General features: G+C 40.7%; 1 protein-coding gene across 1 annotated transcript; it reads left to right on the top strand.

The window, feature by feature from the left end:
- Positions 1–13,316: 13,316 nt before the first annotated feature.
- Positions 13,317–21,532, top strand: LOC149464470 (keratin, type I cytoskeletal 19-like). The gene is made up of 8 exons (XM_089674436.1): positions 13,317–13,938; positions 14,675–14,757; positions 16,260–16,416; positions 17,626–17,787; positions 18,201–18,326; positions 18,414–18,634; positions 19,931–19,950; positions 21,115–21,532. Exons 1-8 carry the CDS (start codon positions 13,393–13,395, stop codon positions 21,225–21,227), a joined length of 1,428 nt encoding a protein of 475 aa, XP_089530562.1. The 5' UTR covers positions 13,317–13,392; the 3' UTR covers positions 21,228–21,532.
- Positions 21,533–22,720: the final 1,188 nt, after the last annotated feature.

Below are 22,720 nucleotides of genomic sequence, written 5' to 3'. Positions count from 1 at the left end.
TAAAAAAAAAGCCATTCAATGTTTTCTTTTTCTGTACTTTTAGTACAACTCATTAAACTTGGATACCCTTTCCTCCATGCTAAACACATTTTCTTCATGGTGAGACCTGCCTGGCTTCAGCCTTGCAAAATCTTTTGAGACCTGCATTGCTTTGCTTGACGTTTACTCAGTTCATGCCCATGGAATTCCTGTCGACCTGTTGACTTGCTTAGCTTGGGAAAGGAAATGGGGCAATAAGGTTAGTACAATAAAAGTGCACTTACTCTTTAACTCTGTCTTTTTAATGAGCTACTCTGTTTCTGCTAAAACTAGAAATCAGGCTTTCAAAGCAGTGCCTACACTGAAAGCTAAAGGGAAAAAGGGGGATGGCATACTGAAGTGAAAAATCACAGGGTGGGTATTAGTAATTGATGATGTTCACTTGTAGTCTAAAACAGCATTTCTCAACCTTTTTTTCAGTCGCAGCACCTTATAAAAATGTGCAAAATCCTGAGGTACCCAGACTAAAATGTAAAAGACATAAATTTTACTTAACAATTGGAAACTTATGCCTGCTAAAATTCACACAACCAACTTGATGAAGTTATCCACATCAGAACCCCCTCTTTACACCAGAGGTCTCCCCATCACATCAGAGCCCTCTTCATATCAGAGCCCCCTTGCACATCAGTGGTTCCCCATAATGTCAGAGTCACCCCTTCTTGTCAGTGGTCCCCCATCACACCATAGTTGTCCTATACATTTGAGACCCTCCGATCCATGAGAAGCCCCTCTATCACATCAAAGCACCCCCATGACAGCATCTTCCCATCACATCAGAGTTCCCCATCACAGAGCCCCCAAATCACACAGTCCCCAATCACAGAGCTCCTCAATCACACAGTTCCCCATCACACAGCCTACAATTACATAGACCAACCCCATCACAGACCCCAATCACACAGTTCCCCATCACAGAGCCTCCAAATCACACAGTCCCCAATCACAGAGCTCCTCAATCACACAGTCCCCCATCACACAGCCCTACAATTACATAGACCAACCCCATCACAGACCGCCAATCACACAGTTCCCCATCACAGAGCCCCCAAATCACACAGTCCGCAATCACAGAGCTCCTCAATCACACAGTCCCCCATCACACAGCCCTACAATTACATAGACCAACCCTATCACAGACCGCCAATCACACAGTTCCCCATTACAGAGCCCTCAAATCACACAGTCCGCAATCACAGAGCTCTTTAATCACACAGTCCCCCATCACACAGCCCTACAATTACATAGACCAACCCCATCACATACCCCCAATCACACAGTTCCCCAACACCGATTCCCCAAATTACATAGTCCTCCTAGCACAAACTCCCTTAATCGCACAGTTTACACATCACAGAGCCCCCTAATCACCTAGGCCACTCACAACGGAGCCCCTTAATCATGCAGTCCACACTTCATTTTGAATCCAGCAGCACAGAAGAGGGCTTGAGGTGGAGGAGGACTGGAGGAGGAAGAGTTCTGTCCTTTCCAGGATTCTGGGGGCAGTCATGCATGCTGTCTGCCCTGGATCAGTATCATGTATTGTCATGCTGCTAGAGGGTTGATGGCCAACATCATAGCAGCGAATGACACCATGCTTCTTGCCCCTAGAACATCTTTGGTTGTTACGGTGCTGGTGACCGGCCTTCCCACACCATGTATGCTGCTGATTCAGGGCAAACTAGGTGCCATGCTCATGGCACCCTGGAGGAACCCACATGGCACTGCCGGGTGCTGTGGCATCCTGGTTGAAAATCACTGATCTAAAAAGCAAGCAGGATATAAGATCGCGAAACAAGGCTGGGTGGACAATCACTGAAATGATGGAAGTCAAACTGTAGACAGTATGAATGGATGAAGTGAGTTAAAGTGCCATTTGTACCTTAAAGTTTTTGTAGCCCATATAGATGCTGTCTACTGCTTCTTAAGCTCAGCCCCAAACCAATGCTGCAGTTATAGTGGTTTTCAACAATTCCAAAGAAGAACATTTTGGAGAAATTTGGATACCAAAAGACAAGATGAGGCTCGTCTATTTCTTTACCATATTCTTTACCACAAACATTCTTACTTTGTTTAATTACAGAATCAGTCATGCTGGCTATGCATTGTTTTTGGTCATGCTTTGTGCAACATAGCAACATTTCCAAGCCTTAAAAAAGATCACAAGCACCCCATGCCAAATCTACCAAAATCTATTTAACCATATTTGGTTCACCGCATCTGCGTTGTTCAAGATGTACAATATGTGATAAAGAGAAAAACACAACTACCTGATATGTTTGTATGGGCCCAAGTTCATTATATAAAGCTCATACGTACCGTATCTGATTTTTATATGACACTTGATGCAGACATGCTTATAATTAAGATATATAGAAATGTATCCTACAATGAATATCAACTTTCACTACATGGTATATTGTTCTCCTGCATGAAGTCACACGAAAGCCTTTTAACAATCACTCCAAGCTATAATAACAGAAATACTTCTGCGAGTTCATAGCTCATAATTGTGGCAGTGCGTCCCTCCTTGCGACCCTACGGCCTATTTTGCCGCAGTGGAGAACCGTGGCATGCAGCAAAAGGTGTAAGTTCCGGATTTCTGTCCTTAGGCACTTTCCGATATGCTGACAGGTGAACATTTTTAGATAAATAACCTCGATGAGCCTTCGGGAATGAGAGGACTTGTAGCAAAGCTGAAATGAGATATTTTGTAACTGCAGGGAACAAACTTGCATTCTTTACTGTGTCAAGGCAAAATTGGTGTATGCCTTTATGCTTAATCATTTCTGAACGGCGCTTACTTTATATAATTTTATCATTGTGGTGAGGATACAGTATATTTTCAGTATCTCTATAAAACACATATACACACACTCATCTACCAGAAACCAATGTCACACATAGTTACATAGTTAGTCTGGCTGAAAAAAGACAAAAGTCCATCCAGTTCAACCTTATAAAAAAAAAAAAAGTCATAATCCTACACCCACAGTTGATCCAGAGGAAGACAAAAACCCCCAGCAAAGCATGATCCAATTTGCTCCTGCTCGGAAAAAATTCCTTCCTGATCCAACGGAGAGGCAATTGGATATTCCCTGGATCAACTTTACCTATAAATGTTAGTATCCAGTTATATTCTGTGTATCCAAGAAAGAATCCAGGCCTTTTTTGAAGCAATTCACTGAGCTGGCCAGAACCAACTCTTGAGGGAGTCTATTCCATATTTCCACAGCTCTCTCTGTGAAGAAACCTTTCCGTGTTTGGAGATTAAATCTCTTTTCTTCCAGACACACTTTTGGGTTTACACAACCTTTAATATTCTCATAATCAGTTGTGAGTTGGCCAGTCATGAACACCATGCCCTTTTTCCACATAAATTAATAGCATATAATTGTTTCAAATAATTCAGATTTCCACCACTTATCCTATAGTTTGCAAAATGTACATTATATATATATATATATATATATAGATAGATAGATATAGCCAGGTGCCAGCTATGAGACTATGATTAATCCGTTTTCCCCTAGTGCCCAGTACTGGGACTGCTATATCACTTCCTGTTAGTAGAGTGGATTTCGTTTTTTCTAACAGCAGAGGATCTTGGGGCCTGTAGTCCTGTAGCCAATACATCCTGAATTCCTGAGTGCTGTATGAACTACAACTACCAGAGAGCTGGTGAACTAGAAGGACGCTGGGAAAGCAGATATATTCTACAGCAAGGGATTGGCTTCCTCTTCTGGCGCGGGATTCAGAACTGAACACAGGGGGACTGCTGTTCTCTTTCAGAAACAGATTGCTGACCTGATGCTGTGGGACTCTACATATCAGCTGAACACAGAGGTGATGCCGATTGCCACACCGGGATTGCATCAGCTTCTCTGTATCAGTACTGTCACTGTCCAGTCTTCACACAGAGATCTCTGCTTGCTGACAGGCCACCAGACAGTAACTCTGAACATTCCTGCAAACAGCCAGGAGCCTGGGCAAAAACTCTGTTCCTATTAGGCCCTGCTATCCATAGAAAGTGGGCGGATGCCCTACCTCTTTTTGTCATCACTCTACAGACAATGCATGCAGTCACCTTTACACCTCAGCATCAGGAGATCTTTGCTTTAAACAGTGCCACAGCCTATCTGTTTAACTTCATTGAATTACCACTATTCATTACTGTTTATGGGTCCCACCATTGCTAGCAGAATACAGCGGATACAACCACATTAGGAACTTTAAACATCGTAGGACTCAAGTTGCAGTCTCTAGTTAAAGGGGCATTTTTATGTTCTAAAGCCATTGTGATTCAACTTAGAGTACTTAAATGTACAGTATTTGTATCGGAGTATACATTCATACAATTATCTGCATATGCTGTTGCAGCGCTGGTGGCACAGAAGGAGCTGATAGTTCAACAAGCCTTTTCTTCCCCCTCTTGCTGCTAGTGTTGCAATTAAATGCAGTGTTAAAGCTTACTACTCATGACTGTATAACCTATTAAATGTTGCTAATTTATTATTCCTATTTTACCATGGTTCTGCTTTTATGCGTTAATTGGGGTTGTATAGCCTAAACCCATTATTCCTGTAGCCTACCCTTTTGAACAAGTCTAATATACAGTTGCAAGAAAAAGTATGTGAACCCCTTGGGATTACGTGGAGTTTTGCATGAATTGGGCATAAAATGTGCTCTGAACGTCAGCTAAGTCACAACAATAGAAGAACACAGTCTGCTGAACATAATACTACACAAACATTAGATGTTGCCATGGTTTAATTGCACATAACATGTAAACATTCACAGTGCAGGGAGGAAAAAGTATGTGAGGCCCTAGACTTAATGACCAGGAGTGAGCCAACCTTGACTCCAGTCAGTGTGATGATATTGGATGTGTTGCTGACAGCTGTCCTGCCCTTAAAAAACACACACCTGTTTTGGGTTTACTGGTTTCAAGAAGCATTGTCTGATGTGAACCATGCCTCGCAGAAAAGAGCTCTCAGAAGACCTACGATCAAGAATTGTTGACTTGCATGAAGCTGGAAAGGGTTACAAAAGTATCTCCAAAAGCCTTGATGTTCATGTGTCCACGGTAAGACAGACTGTCTACAAATGGAGAAAGTTTAGCACTGTTGCTACTCTCCCTAGGCAAGGTCGTCCTGTAAAAATGACTGCAAGAGCACAGCGCAGAATGCTGCATGAGGTAAAGAAGAATCCCAGAGTGTCAGCTAAAGACCTACAGAAATCTCTGGCACATGCTAACATTTTTGTTGACACATCTACAATAAGGAAAACATTAAACAAGAATGGAGTACATGGGAGGACACCACGGAGGAAGCCATTGCTGTCCAAAAAGAATATTGCAGCATGTTTGAAGTTTGCAAAAGAGCACCTGGATGTTCCACAGCACTACTGGCAAAGTATACTGTGGACAAATGAAACCAAGATTGAGTTGTTTGGGAAGAACACACAACACTATGTGTGGAGAAAAAAAGGCACAGCACACCAACATCAAAACCTCATCCCCACTGTAAAACATGGCGGAGGGAGCATCATGGTTTGGGGCTGCTTTGCTGCCTCAGGGCCTGGACGGATTGTTGTCATTGATGGGAAAATGAATTCCAGAGTTTATCAAGACACTTTGCAGGAAAACGTATGACCATCTGTCTGCCAGCTGAAGCTCCGCAGAGAATGGGTGATGCAACAGGACAATGACCCAAAGCATACAAGTAATTCAACAAAACAATGGCTGCAACAGCACAGAATACGCCTTCTGGAGTGGCCCAGTCAGAGTCCTGACCTCAACCCGATTGAAATGCTGTGGCATGACCTTAAGAGAGCGATTCACACCAGACATCCCAAGAATATTGCTACACTGAAACAGTTTTGTGAAGAGGAGTGGTCCAAAATTACTCCAGATCGTGGGGCAGGTCTGATCTGCAACTACAGGAAACATTTGGTTGAGGTTATTGTTGCCAAAGGAGGGTCAACCAGTTATTAAGTCCAAAGATTCACATACTTTTTCCTCCCTGCACTGTGAATGTTTACATGTTATGTGCAATTAAACCATGGCAACATCTAATGTTTGTGTAGTATTATGTTCAGCAGACTGTGTTCTTCTATTGTTGTGACTTAGATGACGTTCAGAGCACATTTTATGCCCAATTCATGCAAAACTCCACGTAATCCCAAGGGGTTCACATACTTTTTCTTGCAACTGTAGACTTGTTACGAAGGAATTGTGTCTCTTACAGTATTATTTTATACTGTTGAAATATGCCTGAACCCAGAATGTCAGAGGTGTCAAGAGGCTTGCAAGGTCAGGGCAACCAATCAACCAATGGGGGCAAGCATTATCAAGAGGCCCCTGCAGGGGTAATGCTATATATATACATACACACACAGTATATATATATATATATATATATATATATATATATACACACACACCCACCAGCCACTTTATTGGGTACACCTCTTCAATTGCTTGGTAGTACAGATTGCTAATCAGTCAATCACATGGCAGTAGCTCTATGCATTTAGGAATCCATCTAGATGAGGTAAGGATGACTTACTGAAGTTCAGACCAAGCATCAGAATGTGGAAGAAAGGGGATTTAAGTGACTTTGAACATGGCATGGTTGTTGGTGCCAGACAGACTGGTCTGAGTATTTCAAAAACTGCTGATCTACTGGGATTTTCACGCAAAACCATCTCTAGGGTTTACAGAAAATGTTCCAAAAAAGAGAAAGTATCCAGCGAGTGGCAGTTGTGTGTACTAAAATACCTGATTGATGTCAAAGTCAGAGAAGAATGGGCAGAATTGGTTCATGATGATAGAAAGGCAACAGTAACTGATGTCAATATGGACCAAAATCTTTGAGGTATGTTTCCAACACCTTGTTGGATCTATGCCACAAAGAATTAAGGCAGTTCTGAAGGCAAAAGGGGGTCCAACCCGGTACTAGCAAGGTGTACCTAATAAAGTAGCTGGTGAGTGTATATATATATATCTATATCCGCTTGCCCTTCAGAAGATTTACCTCCCTTTATGACAAAGCCATTTTTTTCATTATGGCGCTGTGCTATTTTAACTGCTTCCCATCTGCCCATTGCACAAGGATGGCGGATGGGAAGCTTTGCCGATGCAGACTAACATACCTGTACGCCAGCCCTCATCCCTTACAGAGCCCCGCGATGGCTATTTTACCTGGACACAGCAGATCACATTACCGCTGTGTCCGAGAGATCACATAGTGTTTTACCATGTGACTGCTGTGACCAATCACAGCACTCACATTGTAAACACTGTAAAGTGAAAGTAAAGATCACTTCTCTCTGCTCTCAGTGTGAGAACAGAAAAAAGAGATCCTGCAGCCTGTGAGTGAACACCAGCCTTTGAGGCTGCTTGTACACTCATAAACTGTTCCAGCCAGCCCAGTGCCCCAGTTTAGTGCCCCTGTGTCCCTGATCACTGCCCCAGAATATCTATAATAAATAATGCAGCCAGCCCCTGTCATCTGTTTCAGTGAGCACATAAACATCTGCATACACCATACCAATGTCCTGGTCATCACCATACCAATGTCCTGATCCTCACCATACCCCAAACCAATGCCCTGATCACCGCCATATCCCATACCAATGCCCTAACCACTGCCATACTCCATACAAACACCCTGATGACTGCCAAATGCCCTACCAGTGCCCTGATCACCACCATACCCCATACCAGCATCCCGATCACTACTATGCCCCATACCAGCATTCCAATCTCTGCCATACCCCATACTAGCGTCCTGATCGCCTCATATGTCATATCAGTGTCCTGATCACCGCCATACCCCATACCAGCTTACTGATCACCACCATACCCTATACCAACATCCTGATCACCGCCATATCCCATACCAGTGTCCTGATCACTGCCATACGCCATAGCAGCATCTGGCATTTTAGGGTCTCAATTGACCAATTTTCAAATAAATATCCCATAGTTTGTAGACTCTATAGCTTTCACACAAACTAAATAATATACACTGTTTTGGGTTATTTTTTACCCCCAAAATGTAGCAGAATACATTTTGGCCTACATTTATGAAGAAAAATTATTTATTTGCAAAACTGTATAACGAAAACTAAGCAAAAACATTTTTTTCAAAATTTTTAGTATTTTTTCATTTATATAGCAACAAACTAAAAACCCAGTGGTGATCAAATACCACCAAAAAAAAGCTCTATCTGTCTCAAAAAAAGATTAAAAATGTAAATAGGTACACTGCTGCATGAGTAAATGTCACTCAAAGTGTGATAGTGCTGAAAGCTGAAAATTTGCCTGTACTGGATGGGAGTAAAAGTGTCTGGACTTGGAGTGGTTAATTGACAATTGCGCGGTCATGCAACACTGTACACAAATTAAGTTTATATCATATTTTTCACACAAATAGAGCTTTCTTTTGTTGGTATTTGATCACCAGTGGGATTTTTATTTTTTGCACAAAAAACAAAAAAAGACCAAACATTTAAAAGAAAAAAAAAAGAAAAAAAAAAAAAAAAAAAAAAATATATATATATATATATATATATATATATATTTACTATTTGCTATAAAACATATCCAATAAAAAATATAAAATGTTAAAATAAATTTAGTCCAAAATATATTCTACTGCGTTTTTGGTAAAAAACCAAAATCCCAATAAGTGTATGTTAGTTGGTTTGCTTGAAAATTATAGCGTCTACAAAACAATGGTATAGTATTTTTTTTTTTGTACTAGTAATGGCAGTGATCATTGACTTATAATGGGACTGCAATGGTATGGCAGGCAATTTGACACTAACTGACACTGGGTGGGAACTGATCAGTGATCATTGCTAATGAAAAGCACCATCCACTATACGAATAGAAAATAGACAATGGACAGAAAGAGGTTAACTTCTGGGCAATCAAAGGGTTAACTGTGTGACAGGGAGTTTTTTTTACTGTGTACTGTGTGGTGTTTTACCAGGGGATATGGTGGTTTTCATTTCTCTGCTTTGAAGGGAGATATGGTAAAAAAACGGCACATCCCTGCTGACAGAATCCGCATTCACAGATCTCTATCCTGTCAGTTGCTCTGCCAATCACTGTGACCCAGTGATTGACCTGTATGGGAGCCAATGACACCGTGGGTAGGTGGGCATGCGGAAAATCAGAATCATGTATATTGCATATATGTGATTCTGGACAGAGCGGCTGTCTTGTAGCAGTAAAGCTCCATTGGCTGGTCTGCAACTGGTTTTATATATATATATATATATATATATATAAAAATATATATATATATATACATTGATAGGCTCTGCCACTGTGCGACGGTAGGCATAAAGCACACATTATTTGCACATTTGCACTAAGGCACATTGTGAAGCTCCGGAGTATTTATCATGAGTGGATAAAACTGTTTTAACATTTTTATCTGGGTTTTGTAATTCCAGATCAGGGTCTGGAGCTTGAAGGCTTCAAAGTGTGATGGATGGGATGAAACCTTTAATCCTACATCCAAGTCTTAGCAGAGACCTGCAGGTTGTGTGAGTGTGCACTCATTATAAATGAGGCCTGACCATAGCACAGTGACTTGGCAGAGAGCTGTGTGCTCCAGCCAGGAGGAACCTGTGTTGCAGCCAGGAGACAGAGTTGCTCTTCTTGAGAGACTGCAGTTGAGTTGAGAAAGAGTTGAGGTGGCTATGCAAGTCTAGGAGACTGAGAAAGAGTCTGGGAGACTGGGAAAGAGTCTGGGAGACTGGGAAAGCTGGGACAACTAGGGAATCTGTAAGTCTCAGAGGAGTAGGATAGCCCAGGATATTGGGAGAACCCATATTGTGAGGCCTGGAGTGGACCCTTGCAGCAGGTTACTGCAATCTACAAGGTTGAGTGAGCCAGAGAGCCAATGGAGCTGGGTCTAACTGATCCCGACATGAGCAGTGATGCTGCTTAAAAGAGAACTAGGTGGCGTAGCATTTTTTTTGGATCTTGTGTGTGAAGCTGACACCACTGTGTGGGCAACTGCTATGTTGAAATTTACTTTTGGTTTTGTTAAAAAAATGTGGGCCGGAAAGCCCTTAAACGCACTTCGGACTGGCATAACTCACTGAAGAAATGCAATACCACTAACCTAAGCAACCCCCCAATCAAAATATGCTTTCTCTTCTTTCTCTTTTTAAATAGTACCTGACAATCCTGCCAATGTTCTTGATTAGACACTGTCTGTTAGATGGTGGCAGCATTCTATCCTTGTCTCCCATTGGCCCTCCTGTGTTGTCAACCCATTAGGGTACTTGGTGGAGCAGCCACCCTTGGCATTCAATACACAAGTATGTTCCACCATTTTTACTATCAACAAGCACACCTTGAGCCACAAGCCGTTGCCACTGGTACAAGTGCATATAGACAGGAAGTTTTTGAAAATGGCTGAAAAAAGATCATAAAAGCAAGAATGGTATGTTAAAGAAGAAAAAAAATGAATTGTTATGATCACAGTGCTTTGGCAAATTGAATGTCATTCAAATAAGGCTTACATCTACCATACCCTCTGTGGATTTTATATACAAAATAGAAATATATAATGGGCTAATTGGCATTTAAGCAACTAGCTGGCGCTTGGAGCTCTTTAACACGGAATTAAGTCCTCATCATAATGGGTGGGCTCTGATTGTTGAAAGCATCTCTGCTGTTCTCCTCTTCATCCATTGGATGGCTACAGATATCAGCTCTATTCTCAGAATGCCAAGAATGAGCTTGGTTGTACACTGCCCGACACATGGAATGTGTATTGCATGCGGCTGTGGGGTGCTTGCCAAATTAAGTTGAATGGGTCGTGCTTAGCAGGCCCTGTGCCCACCAAAGGCAACAGGGGGTATAATTCCTGTTGCTGCCACGAAACAAAGCTTCGGAACCATGGCATGTGTATACCTCCGGCCTTTGCCTCTACAGATCAGCAGTGTTACGGCATGCTTGCTAGACTGGATACTATTGTGGACACCGCTCCCCCTTCAAACCAGTGAGGAGATCATTCAGGTCCAGCTTGGAGTGGCGCCATCACGCTACATATAATCGCGATGAGTTATTTCACTTTGCACGTCATCAATGCTTATTGAATTGGCTTATCCAATCAGATCATGTTTTTTTAAAACATAGATCAGCAGTGTTACGGCTCTTTAACTGCCAGTGTGAACAAGTCATAATAAATATTTACGTTGGTTGTCAATGTCTGGTGGCCAAACTAAAACTGATAGCATTACCATCATGCAGATGCCTGTGTGGCAATGATCAAAGCAAATTTGCATAGGTCGACTCCATCTCCATGATTGCTGTTAGAATTTAAGCTGCCTCGAGTGGGTGGATTGGTGCAAAAAGTAGACCTTGCTTGATATCCAGTTTACAGTGCGAAGGAGGTTGGAGAACTGAACCAAGGGTGAGTTCATTTTCATATCTTTTGCAGGCAATAGAAGTTCCCTTAAGCCTCTGTCCTAATAGCAGCTGTATGGGCTGCTATAGCTACAGTTGCACCCCTTGGTTTGAACCCTTCCCCGCCACTAGGTTAAAAAAACATTGACTGGCGTTCAACTTCAAGGTTTCTATGGGTAGCCTTAGACAGCTATAATGTCCTATTAATTTATATAATTTAATACATAGAAGGCATGCGCACTTGTAGATGGAAGAATAGATAGGCTGTGAAATGAACTACTAGGCATATCTTTATATTAACTCCATTGAAAAACAATGGAGAATCAGATAAATTCAATCCCATTAACAGTTTATTCTGATTTCTATTGGGGTAACATATTAAGGCCCCTTTTATGCCAGTGTAAAACTCTTGGCAACGGATATGTATTGCAATGCACCGCAACACCGCGCACCATAGTGTGATGCGTTACAAAAATAGTGCTTGCACCTATTTTTGAAGTGTTTATTTGTGTTAGGTATTCTCTTGAAACGAGTGGGCTACCTTAAAGCAACATGCGTTAGGGCTTGTGCGCTTATGCATCACAACAGTGTGAACCCAGGATAAGCCAATTCAATAAGCACTGATGACGTGCGAAGTGAAATAACTCAACACGATTATATGTAGCGTGATGGCGCCACTCCAAGCTGGAGCTGGATGATCACCTCACTGGTATGAAGGGGGAGCGGTGTCCACAATAGTATCCAGTCTAGCAAGCATGATGTGGGTAAGGACGCCGTTCTAACCACACGTGGAATCTTGTATGAAGATGGCCTTAGCCATCTCCGGCCACGTCCTCTGAGGACGTCTCTCTGACTTCTCTGTGACCAAGCTCCAGTGGGAGGGCCAAAACACGTCAGGGACGTGACAGGAGCAATGGCTGAGGCCATCTTTATACAAGATTCCACGTGCGGTTAGAGCGGCCTCCGTTCCCACATCATCGCGATTATACTTCAATCATTCTAGTCAGATCACTATAGCATCAAATCTCATCTGCTCGTAGTGAATTACTCCACTTTTTGTCTCATTAATAATAAGACTATGTAGGGATATAATGGCAGGATCTAGTAGCTTTATAAAATTCTAAGAATTATGCAAATTAATGTATGGAAAAAGCAACGGTAAGAGCAAAGCATAAATTAGATACTCTAAATGTTTCAGGTATATATTTCTTCTGAAACCATGCTGAATAATGCACATGTGGTTTGAAGAATTAATAAAGATAAAATAATGTTTTAAGCATGCTATCTCCACTATTACCAACCCCCCTTCTTAGTTTGTCCATATATATATATATATATATATATATATATATGTATATATATATATATATATATATAATTAGAGAATAGACTCTGCTTTTCTATGTTGGTAGTCTTGATGTAACTTTATTCCACAGTATAGACTGCAGATAGGAAAAGTTTCAGGCTGAGAATTCTTCTCTAGCATGTTTATTGTTTATTGTATTTACTACTTTGCAGTTTTTTTTTTGTTGAGCAGTAGTACAAGAATATAGCAACAAGTTTAGGTTACACTCATTTTACAGAATGGATTTTGAGAATTTAGCCCATTGCCTCTGGACTTGTGATACAAATCAAACAAGAGAGATAAAATGTGTTTGCCCTAAAGCAAAAAAGAAAGAATGTAAATTATCATCTTCAAAACCAGCAAGTGGCCATTAAGGATTGGAGGGAAAACTTGGCTCTGTTCCTAGAGGTGTGGAGAATGTCATGGAACATGACCCCTTTGGATAGTTACACCTCTCCATGGAGAATATAAAAGAAGACCATGTAGCAAAGTTTTTTGCACTCCTGGGTCAAGTTGTGTAGGAGCCTGTTTTATTGTTTATCCCTGCTAAGCACTACTCATTATCACAATGAGCTTTAGCTACAGTCAGAGCTCCTCCAGAGGGGGCAGTGGTGTCACTTCTAGGCTGTCTGATGGGATCTACAGAGCAGCCAGTGTCCATGGAGGTGGATATGGAGGATCCAACATCTCCATTTCCAGTTCAGGCTCTGGACGTTTAGGCTCTGGGTTTGGTGGAGGAGCTGGCTATGGTGGAGGAGCTGGCTATGGTGGAGGAGCTGGCTATGGTGGAGGAGCTGGCTATGGTGGTGGAGCTGGCTTTGGTGGAGGAGCTGGCTATGGTGGTGGAGCTGGTTTTGGTGGAGGATCTTCTTTCAGTGCTGGTGGCAGTGCTGGCGCTGGTGGAGAAGGATTGCTCTCTGGAAATGAGAAATACACCATGCAGAACTTGAATGACCGTCTTGCCAACTACCTAGAAAGAGTGCGTTCCCTGGAGCAGGCCAACAATGATCTGGAGGTCAAAATCCGTGACTGGTACACACAGCAAGGGTCTGTAACAGTCCGTGAACAGAGCTATGGAGGCTTCTACACCGCTATTGATGAGTTGCGTGATAAGGTAACAGAGGTTTAATAGTTCTTCCAGTAGTATACAGGGCAATGTTCTAGGTGCATATCATGATATCTTGTTTGTGCAAACATATCTTCTGTAAAGATTACAATTTCAAACTTGTTTTACAAATGCTAAAGGGTCAAGTTATAGGTGCAAATTTTGCCAGTGTCCTGCAACTGTTTGATTTATAGCTAATCAATGTATGCTAAACATATTCAATATGTTCATTTCAATTCAATGTTTGGCCAGGGACTTGTGTGTTGAGTGCAATATTTCATAGTAACCAATCAGAATTCATAGTTTATTGGTATAACTATATTGACTGTATATTTGAATGGTTGCTGTGCATGGACATTGAAGCATTTTCAATTTTTGTTTGCTCACATACTAAGAAAATTACATATGGCATAGTTGGCTCATGATACATATATATCTCTTTAAACTTAAATTACATGAGGGTAAGAATTTGCATGGTTATCATGGGCAACATATATACTATTCTGCATTTTTGTATGAAGGCATAACCCAACACAATGTACTAAGAAGCATTTTAAAAGAGTGGCATGGCCCTTGACTAATGCTTGGCAATTATTCAGAAATAATATTCCACTGATCTGATATCAATCCAATGGATTGTTCATTAATATTATGGTTCACCCTTCTTTACTGAATAAACAGATGCTTAATAGATTGTTTGAAGGTGTTCTCTGACTTTTTTTTACAATACATATTTCTCTTGTAGATCTTTGTAGCAACAATCAACAACTCAAAAATAATTCTGGAGATTGACAACGCTAGGTTGGCTGCTGATGACTTCAGGCTGAAGTGAGTGTACGGCATTTATGATGTTATGATGAAATGATGACCATTGGGATTTTCATCATTAAAAATATGTTTTTATAATTCGCTCGCACACTTTGCATTAATGAAAAAAGTAATCTTCCCTTCCAATAAAGGGAATGTTATGAACAGAACTGTTAAAGATGGGGTTCCATCTTAATTTGGCAAGCACTTTTGATTATACAGACAGAAAAAAACTGATATAGGTTCTAACCCTTCCCCACTCTATCCAAAGAGTATAAAAGGTTTGACTTGACTTAACACTAGATCCATATACAAGATCGCAAATTAATTTAATTTTATATTCTGTCTTCAGTTATTGAATCTGTCTTTAGGTCAATTTCTGTAAAAAAAAGTCTTACACGACAGGCCACAGAGAGGGCAAGGGAAGGGCTGCACTGAAACCAATAAGACTCTAATACATTGCAAATACATTGCACAAATGTTGTCAATCAAAATTAGGAGCTTGCAAACAGTGTGATGACCTCATCAGTTTAGTGTTGCCCTTTCATTGCCCATACAACCTAAAAATAGTGTGTTATGTGTAAAATCTTTGAAAAAAAAAAGCAAATAACATAGATCAAGGAATCATAAAGTACTGTTTGCCTTAGTAACCAAGCAGATATCAGTTTTATGAGTTGGCTAAACTATCCTGACATTAAATTACATCTAATTGGTTTTTATGGTTACTACAAATAATAGCTGTTTGCATTCTTAAATAAGTACAGAAGTACCAAAACCTGACCTCCTGCCAAAAAAAAAAAATTACAATCTCTTTGAAGTTGTGCAGTTAAATAGCATTAGTGAAAAGCCAAAAGGGTAGGGCAAAAAGTAATGTACTGGTTACATTTCAAAAAGCAACTAAGGTAACAGGTTCAATTATACAGTGACTTATTTTCATTTATGTACAGCTTTTACTCTTGCCAAGAGTCCCTCAGACCCAGGGGTGGACTGACCATTTGGAACCTCGGGCACTGCCTGAGTAGGGGGCCCCATGAGATGTCCCTGGTACCTTTTTCATAGGCTTTTTTGAGTTTGGGCAAGGACACAGGGGCCCCATGATCCCCTATTGCCCGGTTGCCCCATGAGTTGTCAATCTGCCCCTGCTCAGACCCCTGGTCTAAAAAAAAAATGTTGACAATCAGTGGGTGAACAGTTGCAGCGGCACAGCCCCAGAACGTTGGATGTAGCTTTTGGGCCCTATTGGGCTATCTTTAATCTGCGCACATAGCTTAAAAGTGTAGGCAAGGTTACAGTGATCTCTAAGGCAGGGTTGCGCTCAGAAAACCTGGTCATAATTTAATTAAGGGATATGCAGGAGGTAATGTTACTGGCAAGTATAATGATTTACACACAAGTCAAAGGTGGAAAATAAATATTGGTTGAGCAGTTGTTTTGTGTCCCATTGGTCTGCTTTCAATTATTTTATATTCTATTCTGTTTCTTTACTAAAAATGCAGTAATTCATTGTACCCACCTTTGTCCAGGTATGAAAATGAACTCTCCCTGCGCCAGAGTGTGGAGAGTGACATCAATGGTCTGAAACGTGTCTTGGATGATCTGACCATGACCAAATCTGACCTGGAGCTCCAGATTGAAGGCCTCAAGGAAGAGCTTGTCTACCTGAAGAAGAACCATGAAGAAGTAAGTATGGATGACCTCAAGCCACAGCAGGTCATGACAGCAAAAATAGCAACTATGAAGGGCAGTCAATCAAAAAAACCAATCAATAGCCATTAACTACCACATTGGTAAAAGGTGAAATTTAATTAGCTGCTGTAGCGTGATTAGATAAACCTCTTGGATAATTCTGCATATACATAGAAGTGTGAATTCTTTTGTGAGTTGCATTAGGGTAAAGTCATGTCTTTAGCAGTTTTGGTCTTCATTGCAATGCAGTAGCAATGGTTCTATAACATTATCCAAAGGTAGTTATTCTGTGTTTCATTCAATAAATCAGGGTTTAATGCCTAACCAGGCTATTAAAGTGAACCTGTATTTTGCCAATCAAGGGATAAGCAATAATTTAATACTTTAGCTCTCTGCTGCAGAAACTTACCTTACTGTTATGCCAACAGTGCCCTGATTATGTGCAGAAAAATAGACCTGTTTAGGCCCAAACTCACCCTGATTGGTGCTTACACGGGGTTGATGACCTTTCTCATCATGCCTTATCACAGACACCCATTGCTCCAACATAAAAGCAAAGAGAAAGAATCACATGTTCCTCCATGCCCAGAAATATTTTCTTGCCTCCAGTGGGCAAACAGGTTGGTGGTGAAATCAACAAAAGGGCAGAAGTAGTGGGAAGAAGGCACAGGCTATAAAGTAACACTGTTCACTTTAAATATCTCTGGGACATGGATGGGTAGATGTGCGGTAACCATGAAAGGCTCTCTTCAGCTTTAAAGCAAACCTGTGCTTTACCCATGGAGCTTCCATAGGACAGACCTAGGCCAATGGCCAAGAACCAGCACTGTCACGTGAAGGGAAAGGGGAGTAAATCACATGATCGTTTATACCTGGAAGTGCCAGGTATTTTTTTCACTCCTGGTGGCTGAATAGATGTGAAGGAAAGGTATATACTGCTTGAGAAGAGAATAGGAGACAATTAAGTGAACCTGTTGCTTTACCCTGCATGTGCAAAGCACAGATTTGCTTTAAGTCAAACAACAAAATCAGTTATTTCATTCTCAATTTGGGCCAGCTAATGTGTACTTTCAAAGGACAGATGCTGAAACCAATGCAAGAAAAGGCACAAAGGTTATGAAGAAATGAAGTCACCAAGCAGCCTTTTCTCTTGGCAAATTGTGATTCCCAACATTTATTCGAATAAATTTGTGTCTTTTGCAGGAAATCAGCGAGAAGAAAGAACAGGCAGCCGGAACAGTCAATGTCGAGTTGGATGCTGCTCCTGGAGTGGACCTTCTGAGGGCCATCAATGAACTCAGAGAACAGTACGAACACATTGCTGACAAGAACAGACGAGAGGCTGAAGCTTGGTTCCTTGGCCAGGTAGTTCATTACACCATAGAAATATAAACAATATAATCCTTATATTATCCTCACTTCTACCTCTATATTTTTCCTCCTATAATCTGTAATCATTTTTCCTTTGTGTATGTAGGAAGGACATTCCATATAGTTCCTCTCCATCTGTGAAATGTAGGTGCAGCATACTGTATCAGCTGCAACATAGTTCACTAACATGTATGTTTAATGTAATCCACTCATCCCTTCCCAGATGAATCTCAGAGCCATAGCCTCCTGATATGTTGAAATCCCAGGACTGAAATCCTTCCACTGACTATGCCTGTGGAATGGATTCCTATAGACTGCTATACAAGCATCTCCAGCTTATATATAATAAAAGTGTTTATGTGAACAAAAATATGGAACAATTAATTTACTTCTTTATCATCTCCCAGGTTGAATCACTACAGAATGAGGTCGTCACCAGCACAGAGCAAGTGCAAAGCAACAAATCTGAAAGCTCAGATCTCAGGCGCAATTTCCAGGGCCTAGAAGTTGAACTTCAGTCACTTCTCAGTGCTGTAAGTACTAGATAATTTTCTTACTCAACAACAACAGAAGGGGCATTTCTGCCAGGACCCTTATATGAACTTTTTCTCTCCATCTAGAAAGCCGGTCTGGAAGCCTCTCTTGCTGATGTAGAAGCCCGATATGCAGCACAGCTCTACCAGATACAATCCATTATCAGTAGCATGGAGGCTCAGCTTGCAGATCTTCGCTCAGACCTTGAACGCCAAAACCAGGAATACAGATCTCTACTGGACATCAAGACCAGGCTGGAACAGGAGATTGCCACATACCACCAGCTTCTGGAGGGAGAGGGTGGACAGTAAGGATGATTTGTCTTCTATTATTATGTGTCTGTCACTCATAACAGCCAAAGAGAAGTATGACTTTCCACCTAGGCAAAAATATACATTATTAATGCATGCTTTGGGGCCATTAAAGCTTCCCTTTAAGAACGCATCTAATGTTGCACATTCTATAATTTGTTCCCTTAAAGGTCCTACAGCAAGTGTTTTCTTCCTCGTGGGGCTAAGCAGAAAGGGTTTTGAAGGACTTCCCATTGATTTTTATAGGGAAACTATCTGACAACATAGCACATGCCATACTTGGCTCAGAAAATTGAAATGTCTTGGAAAAAGTTAAACAAACTGTAACTAAATAATATAGCATTTCATCCAAAACTGCTCAGCAGATTTCTTTCATAAAAAGTTGATTTGAGCAAAGTTAATTTTGCTTTTTTTAATACTTACCTTTTACCAAAGTATTTCACCTGGTCACATGAGGCACAGGCTCCTCATTCTCATTTGATCCTGGTAATGGGTGGTCCTGGATGATGCAGAGAGCAGTGCTGGGGTGATGATATCAGCACTACTCTCTACAATATTATACCATGAATGCAGGATGCCATTAAGATGTCCCTTCAGGCATGGGTCCATGATGCTCTACAATCGCAGTATTGCAGGGCATCAGTTAACCCATTTTGTAAAGAAAAAGAAGCCCTGCTGAGGACACCTCCAAATTGAAGATGAGTATTTCAGCCTGAGCAGCTTTAATATTTGAATATTTGCCTGGAGTTTGGCTTTCTGGGTTGAATCATGTAATTATAGTTGTTGTTGATGCTGGCAATGAGATTTAACCACCTGAGTTCTCAGCCCTTCATGCATTTCCTGCTATTCCAAGGAAGGTCTCATTCTCCTCTTTGAATTTTTTGGATCATGTGGCAGGAAGATTGAGACTTGATAAGCTGGGATAAGGGTCAATGTCTTTTTTGACGTTAGTACACCCTTTACATCCAATGGCATTGCCACTTCTCTAACAAGGCGTGGACTCTAGTCTTTGGGGAAACAATAGGAACCCCTGCACCCCTTTCCTTTAATTCAAGGGTACAGGACCAATCCTTATTAAGAAAATAGTGTTGTCAGAAGGTGTTAAGGATGTGTAATGGACACTTTGGTATCACTGAAAGATGTCAACTTACCATACAGCTAATGTCAGACCACGTGATCTGCCTATAGTTACCATAAGTTCTTAAGTAAGTGAACTGTGATAAATTATTTTCTTAGCAATAATGCTCAAGTATTTTTATAATAACAATGTGTTGTTTTTCCCTTTTTTTCAGAATTGCTAGTGGACAAGCAGGTAAGTAATGACATTCAATAGACCTGTACATTCTATAATGTATTAAAGTGTACCTGAACTCTATTTTGGACCTTTAAAAGTGGAAGTCCTGCCTTGGAGCAGGCAGCACAAGATGTCTACTATTAATGTTATATGACCAAAAATATAAAATATTGCCCTTTTTAAATTTTATTTCTCATTGTAAATGAGGCCTGCCTTTCCCAGATTTTAGCCCTGCCAACTGCCTTCCTCCTGTCTTAGGAGAGTGGCCTTACTGGTCATTAGGGAAGGCAGTCTCAGTGGACACTGGAATGGAAACCATAAAATCTAAAAAAAATTAGACATTGGAAGCAAAATGGAACCAGTCAGAAATGCATACAAAAAAACTATCTAATAAAAGTAACAGTAGGCTTGTGTTGGGCAGGACTTTTACTTTTAAGAGTTTAAAATTGATCTATAGTCTATAAATCTCTACAAGTCCATTTAAAATTATAATGTAAGATCACATTTGCTCTCACACCCTTGTGGTATAAATATCAAATAACTCACAGAAAGCAAACAAAGGAAGATCACAGTCTAAAGAATATCCAAAGCCAAGACATTTCTTTTAGAAGATTTTGATAGAGAAACTGTTAAAACTCCTGTTTTGGTCTCTAGGTCCCATTTAAGAGATTTTCCTTCACTTTCTGTCTTGTAGACCTAAGTGGAAGTGAGAGGAAATCTCTACAAGGTGGGAGGAGTGGGAATAATGTTATAGGTCATTGCTCCTGCTAGCTGCCATCGATTTTTTTGTGGGCATTTCTATGCACCTATATCAGCATGGCGACACTAACAAACTAGGCAGCAGATGTCATTTATGTGGTGGGGCTATGACATACAGGAGTTCACGGAGGTCTTGTGTGACTCTGGGTGTCAGATATACCAGAGGCACACACTACACTTCATCAGGATCTCTGAAGCAAACAGTGAAGAGGGAAGGATGAGAAACTTAAAATCAATATATTTTTCAATACCACCAAAGGACACAGACAAGAAAGACAGACAGACACACAGTTGGGACTGTAGTTGGGTGTGGAACCAATCCTTTCCCCACTGAATTACTTACATGTTACCCAGTTTGGCATTAACAACACAGAAGACTTACCAACTGACCAATTACATCCATAATGTAATTATTTTCTTTAGGATCTAGCTCATCATCCACAACCACCACCACTACTAAAGTACAAGCCATCATAAAGGAAGAAGTTGGTGGTAAGGTCATCTCTTCTACAACTTCTACTATCAAGAGGTACTAAGACCGAAGACCAGACCCCTACCACCAGTTTGAGCGAAGGCATCCTCTACAACCCAGGTCCATTGTGCAACTAGATGAGTGTGTACATGTTTACACCTAAGAACCCTGTAAGGACCTCCAGAGTTGTCTTATCCTCTATGCGAGCATGCTAATCATTACACAGCTGAACATTCTACTGATTCTATTAAAACCAAGTGTCTACATATGAGGTATCTGCACAGATAAAAATGTTAATTCCACCTCAGATCTCACCAGGCAAAATTTGTGTTTTAAATTCAATAAAGGTCTTCATGGGTTGTGCAAAAACGTAGTTGTGTTGCCCTCAATTATGCTCTTGACTTACATTCTCTATCATTTACCACTATTGTATAAATGCTTGAAGGGTCAGTCCACGCAACAATTTCTTATATTGGTAAAATCTCTGCAATGAAATCATGGGTCTGCACACCTGTTATGCTCAACATAAGGGGTTCCCAGTTTCCCTGTTGAATTCTTACTTATTTTATATGATGGAAGATAGAATACGAGGTGTAAGAACTTGTAAAAGAGGTCTGAAACACCCCAAACCATACAAGAACACTAAAAATATATGAGGCAGACCTCACTATTGGAGACTGGTAAGACAAGAAAGAAGCCACAGGATGACTTAGTCTACAAGATACGACTTGTACCTGCAATATTACCTTTATGTCATGGGACTATTCAAGACAAAACTTAACAAAAGCCTAGTTGTATTAAAAAACCACCATATAAACAGCCATTAGGACCAAGAGTTTGCCTCTGTTCCATCCATGTTTTCTGTAAGAACAATACATTTACTATGAGGGGGTTCTGCTAAAAGCATGATGTATACTATGCATATTTCTGAACTTTTAGAGCTTTCTGTTGATTGAGGTGTGGACATGTAAGGAAGAATGCAACTCCAAATCTGGCATATAAAATGTAAAAGTTTAATTTCTGTCTCTGCCCACATCAGTCATGCCAATGACTCAAAAAGACACTTTCAAATGTTTATTCGATTTAAATCTGCAGGACACTAATGATGTTTGGATGGTATGAGTTAGCACACATCACTGTTCTCTATTTATGAACATCAATATAAATTTAATTATCCTTTTGCACTTTGCCATTAAAGCCCAATGTAACTTTACAAGCACACAACTGGGCATGCAATATTACATTGACAAAAGTCCTAATGTAATTTATAACTTAAGTACATTTCAGATGCACCAAAAGAAAAGGTATGTAAAGTCCTACAGTTTATTTCCTTTAAAAGACAGCCATGACCTGAGAAGAAAAGCCCTTCTCCTGTCAGCCTGGTGCAGAGGAGCACCCCTGCTCTCTGTGTGGAAGCAGTGGTCTCTCTGCAAAGGTCCAACACACTTCTTGTTGGGTCAAAGCTAAAGCTTTTAAAATGAGCTTTGATATTAGCTACAGTATGTAGGATATAACCATCTATAAATGTCTATACACATGACCTTCATGAATTCTATG

This window comes from Staurois parvus, unplaced genomic scaffold, assembly GCF_062004578.1.
Source record: "Staurois parvus isolate SC_StPar_1 unplaced genomic scaffold, SC_StPar_1.0 ptg000151l, whole genome shotgun sequence".
Classification (NCBI taxonomy): domain Eukaryota; kingdom Metazoa; phylum Chordata; class Amphibia; order Anura; family Ranidae; genus Staurois; species Staurois parvus.
The sequence above is the reverse complement of the archived record's forward strand: the minus strand, read 5'-3'. Positions and strand labels throughout refer to the sequence as shown.

Coding starts and splice junctions, on each gene's coding strand:
- LOC149464470 (XM_089674436.1), top strand. CDS start 13,393: ATGAGCTTTAGCTACAGTCAGAGCTCCTCCAGAGGGGGCAGTGGTGTC. Junction 14,758..16,259: donor GCTGATGACTTCAGGCTGAA/GTGAGTGTACGG, acceptor ACCTTTGTCCAG/GTATGAAAATGAACTCTCCC. Junction 16,417..17,625: donor TGAAGAAGAACCATGAAGAA/GTAAGTATGGAT, acceptor TGTCTTTTGCAG/GAAATCAGCGAGAAGAAAGA.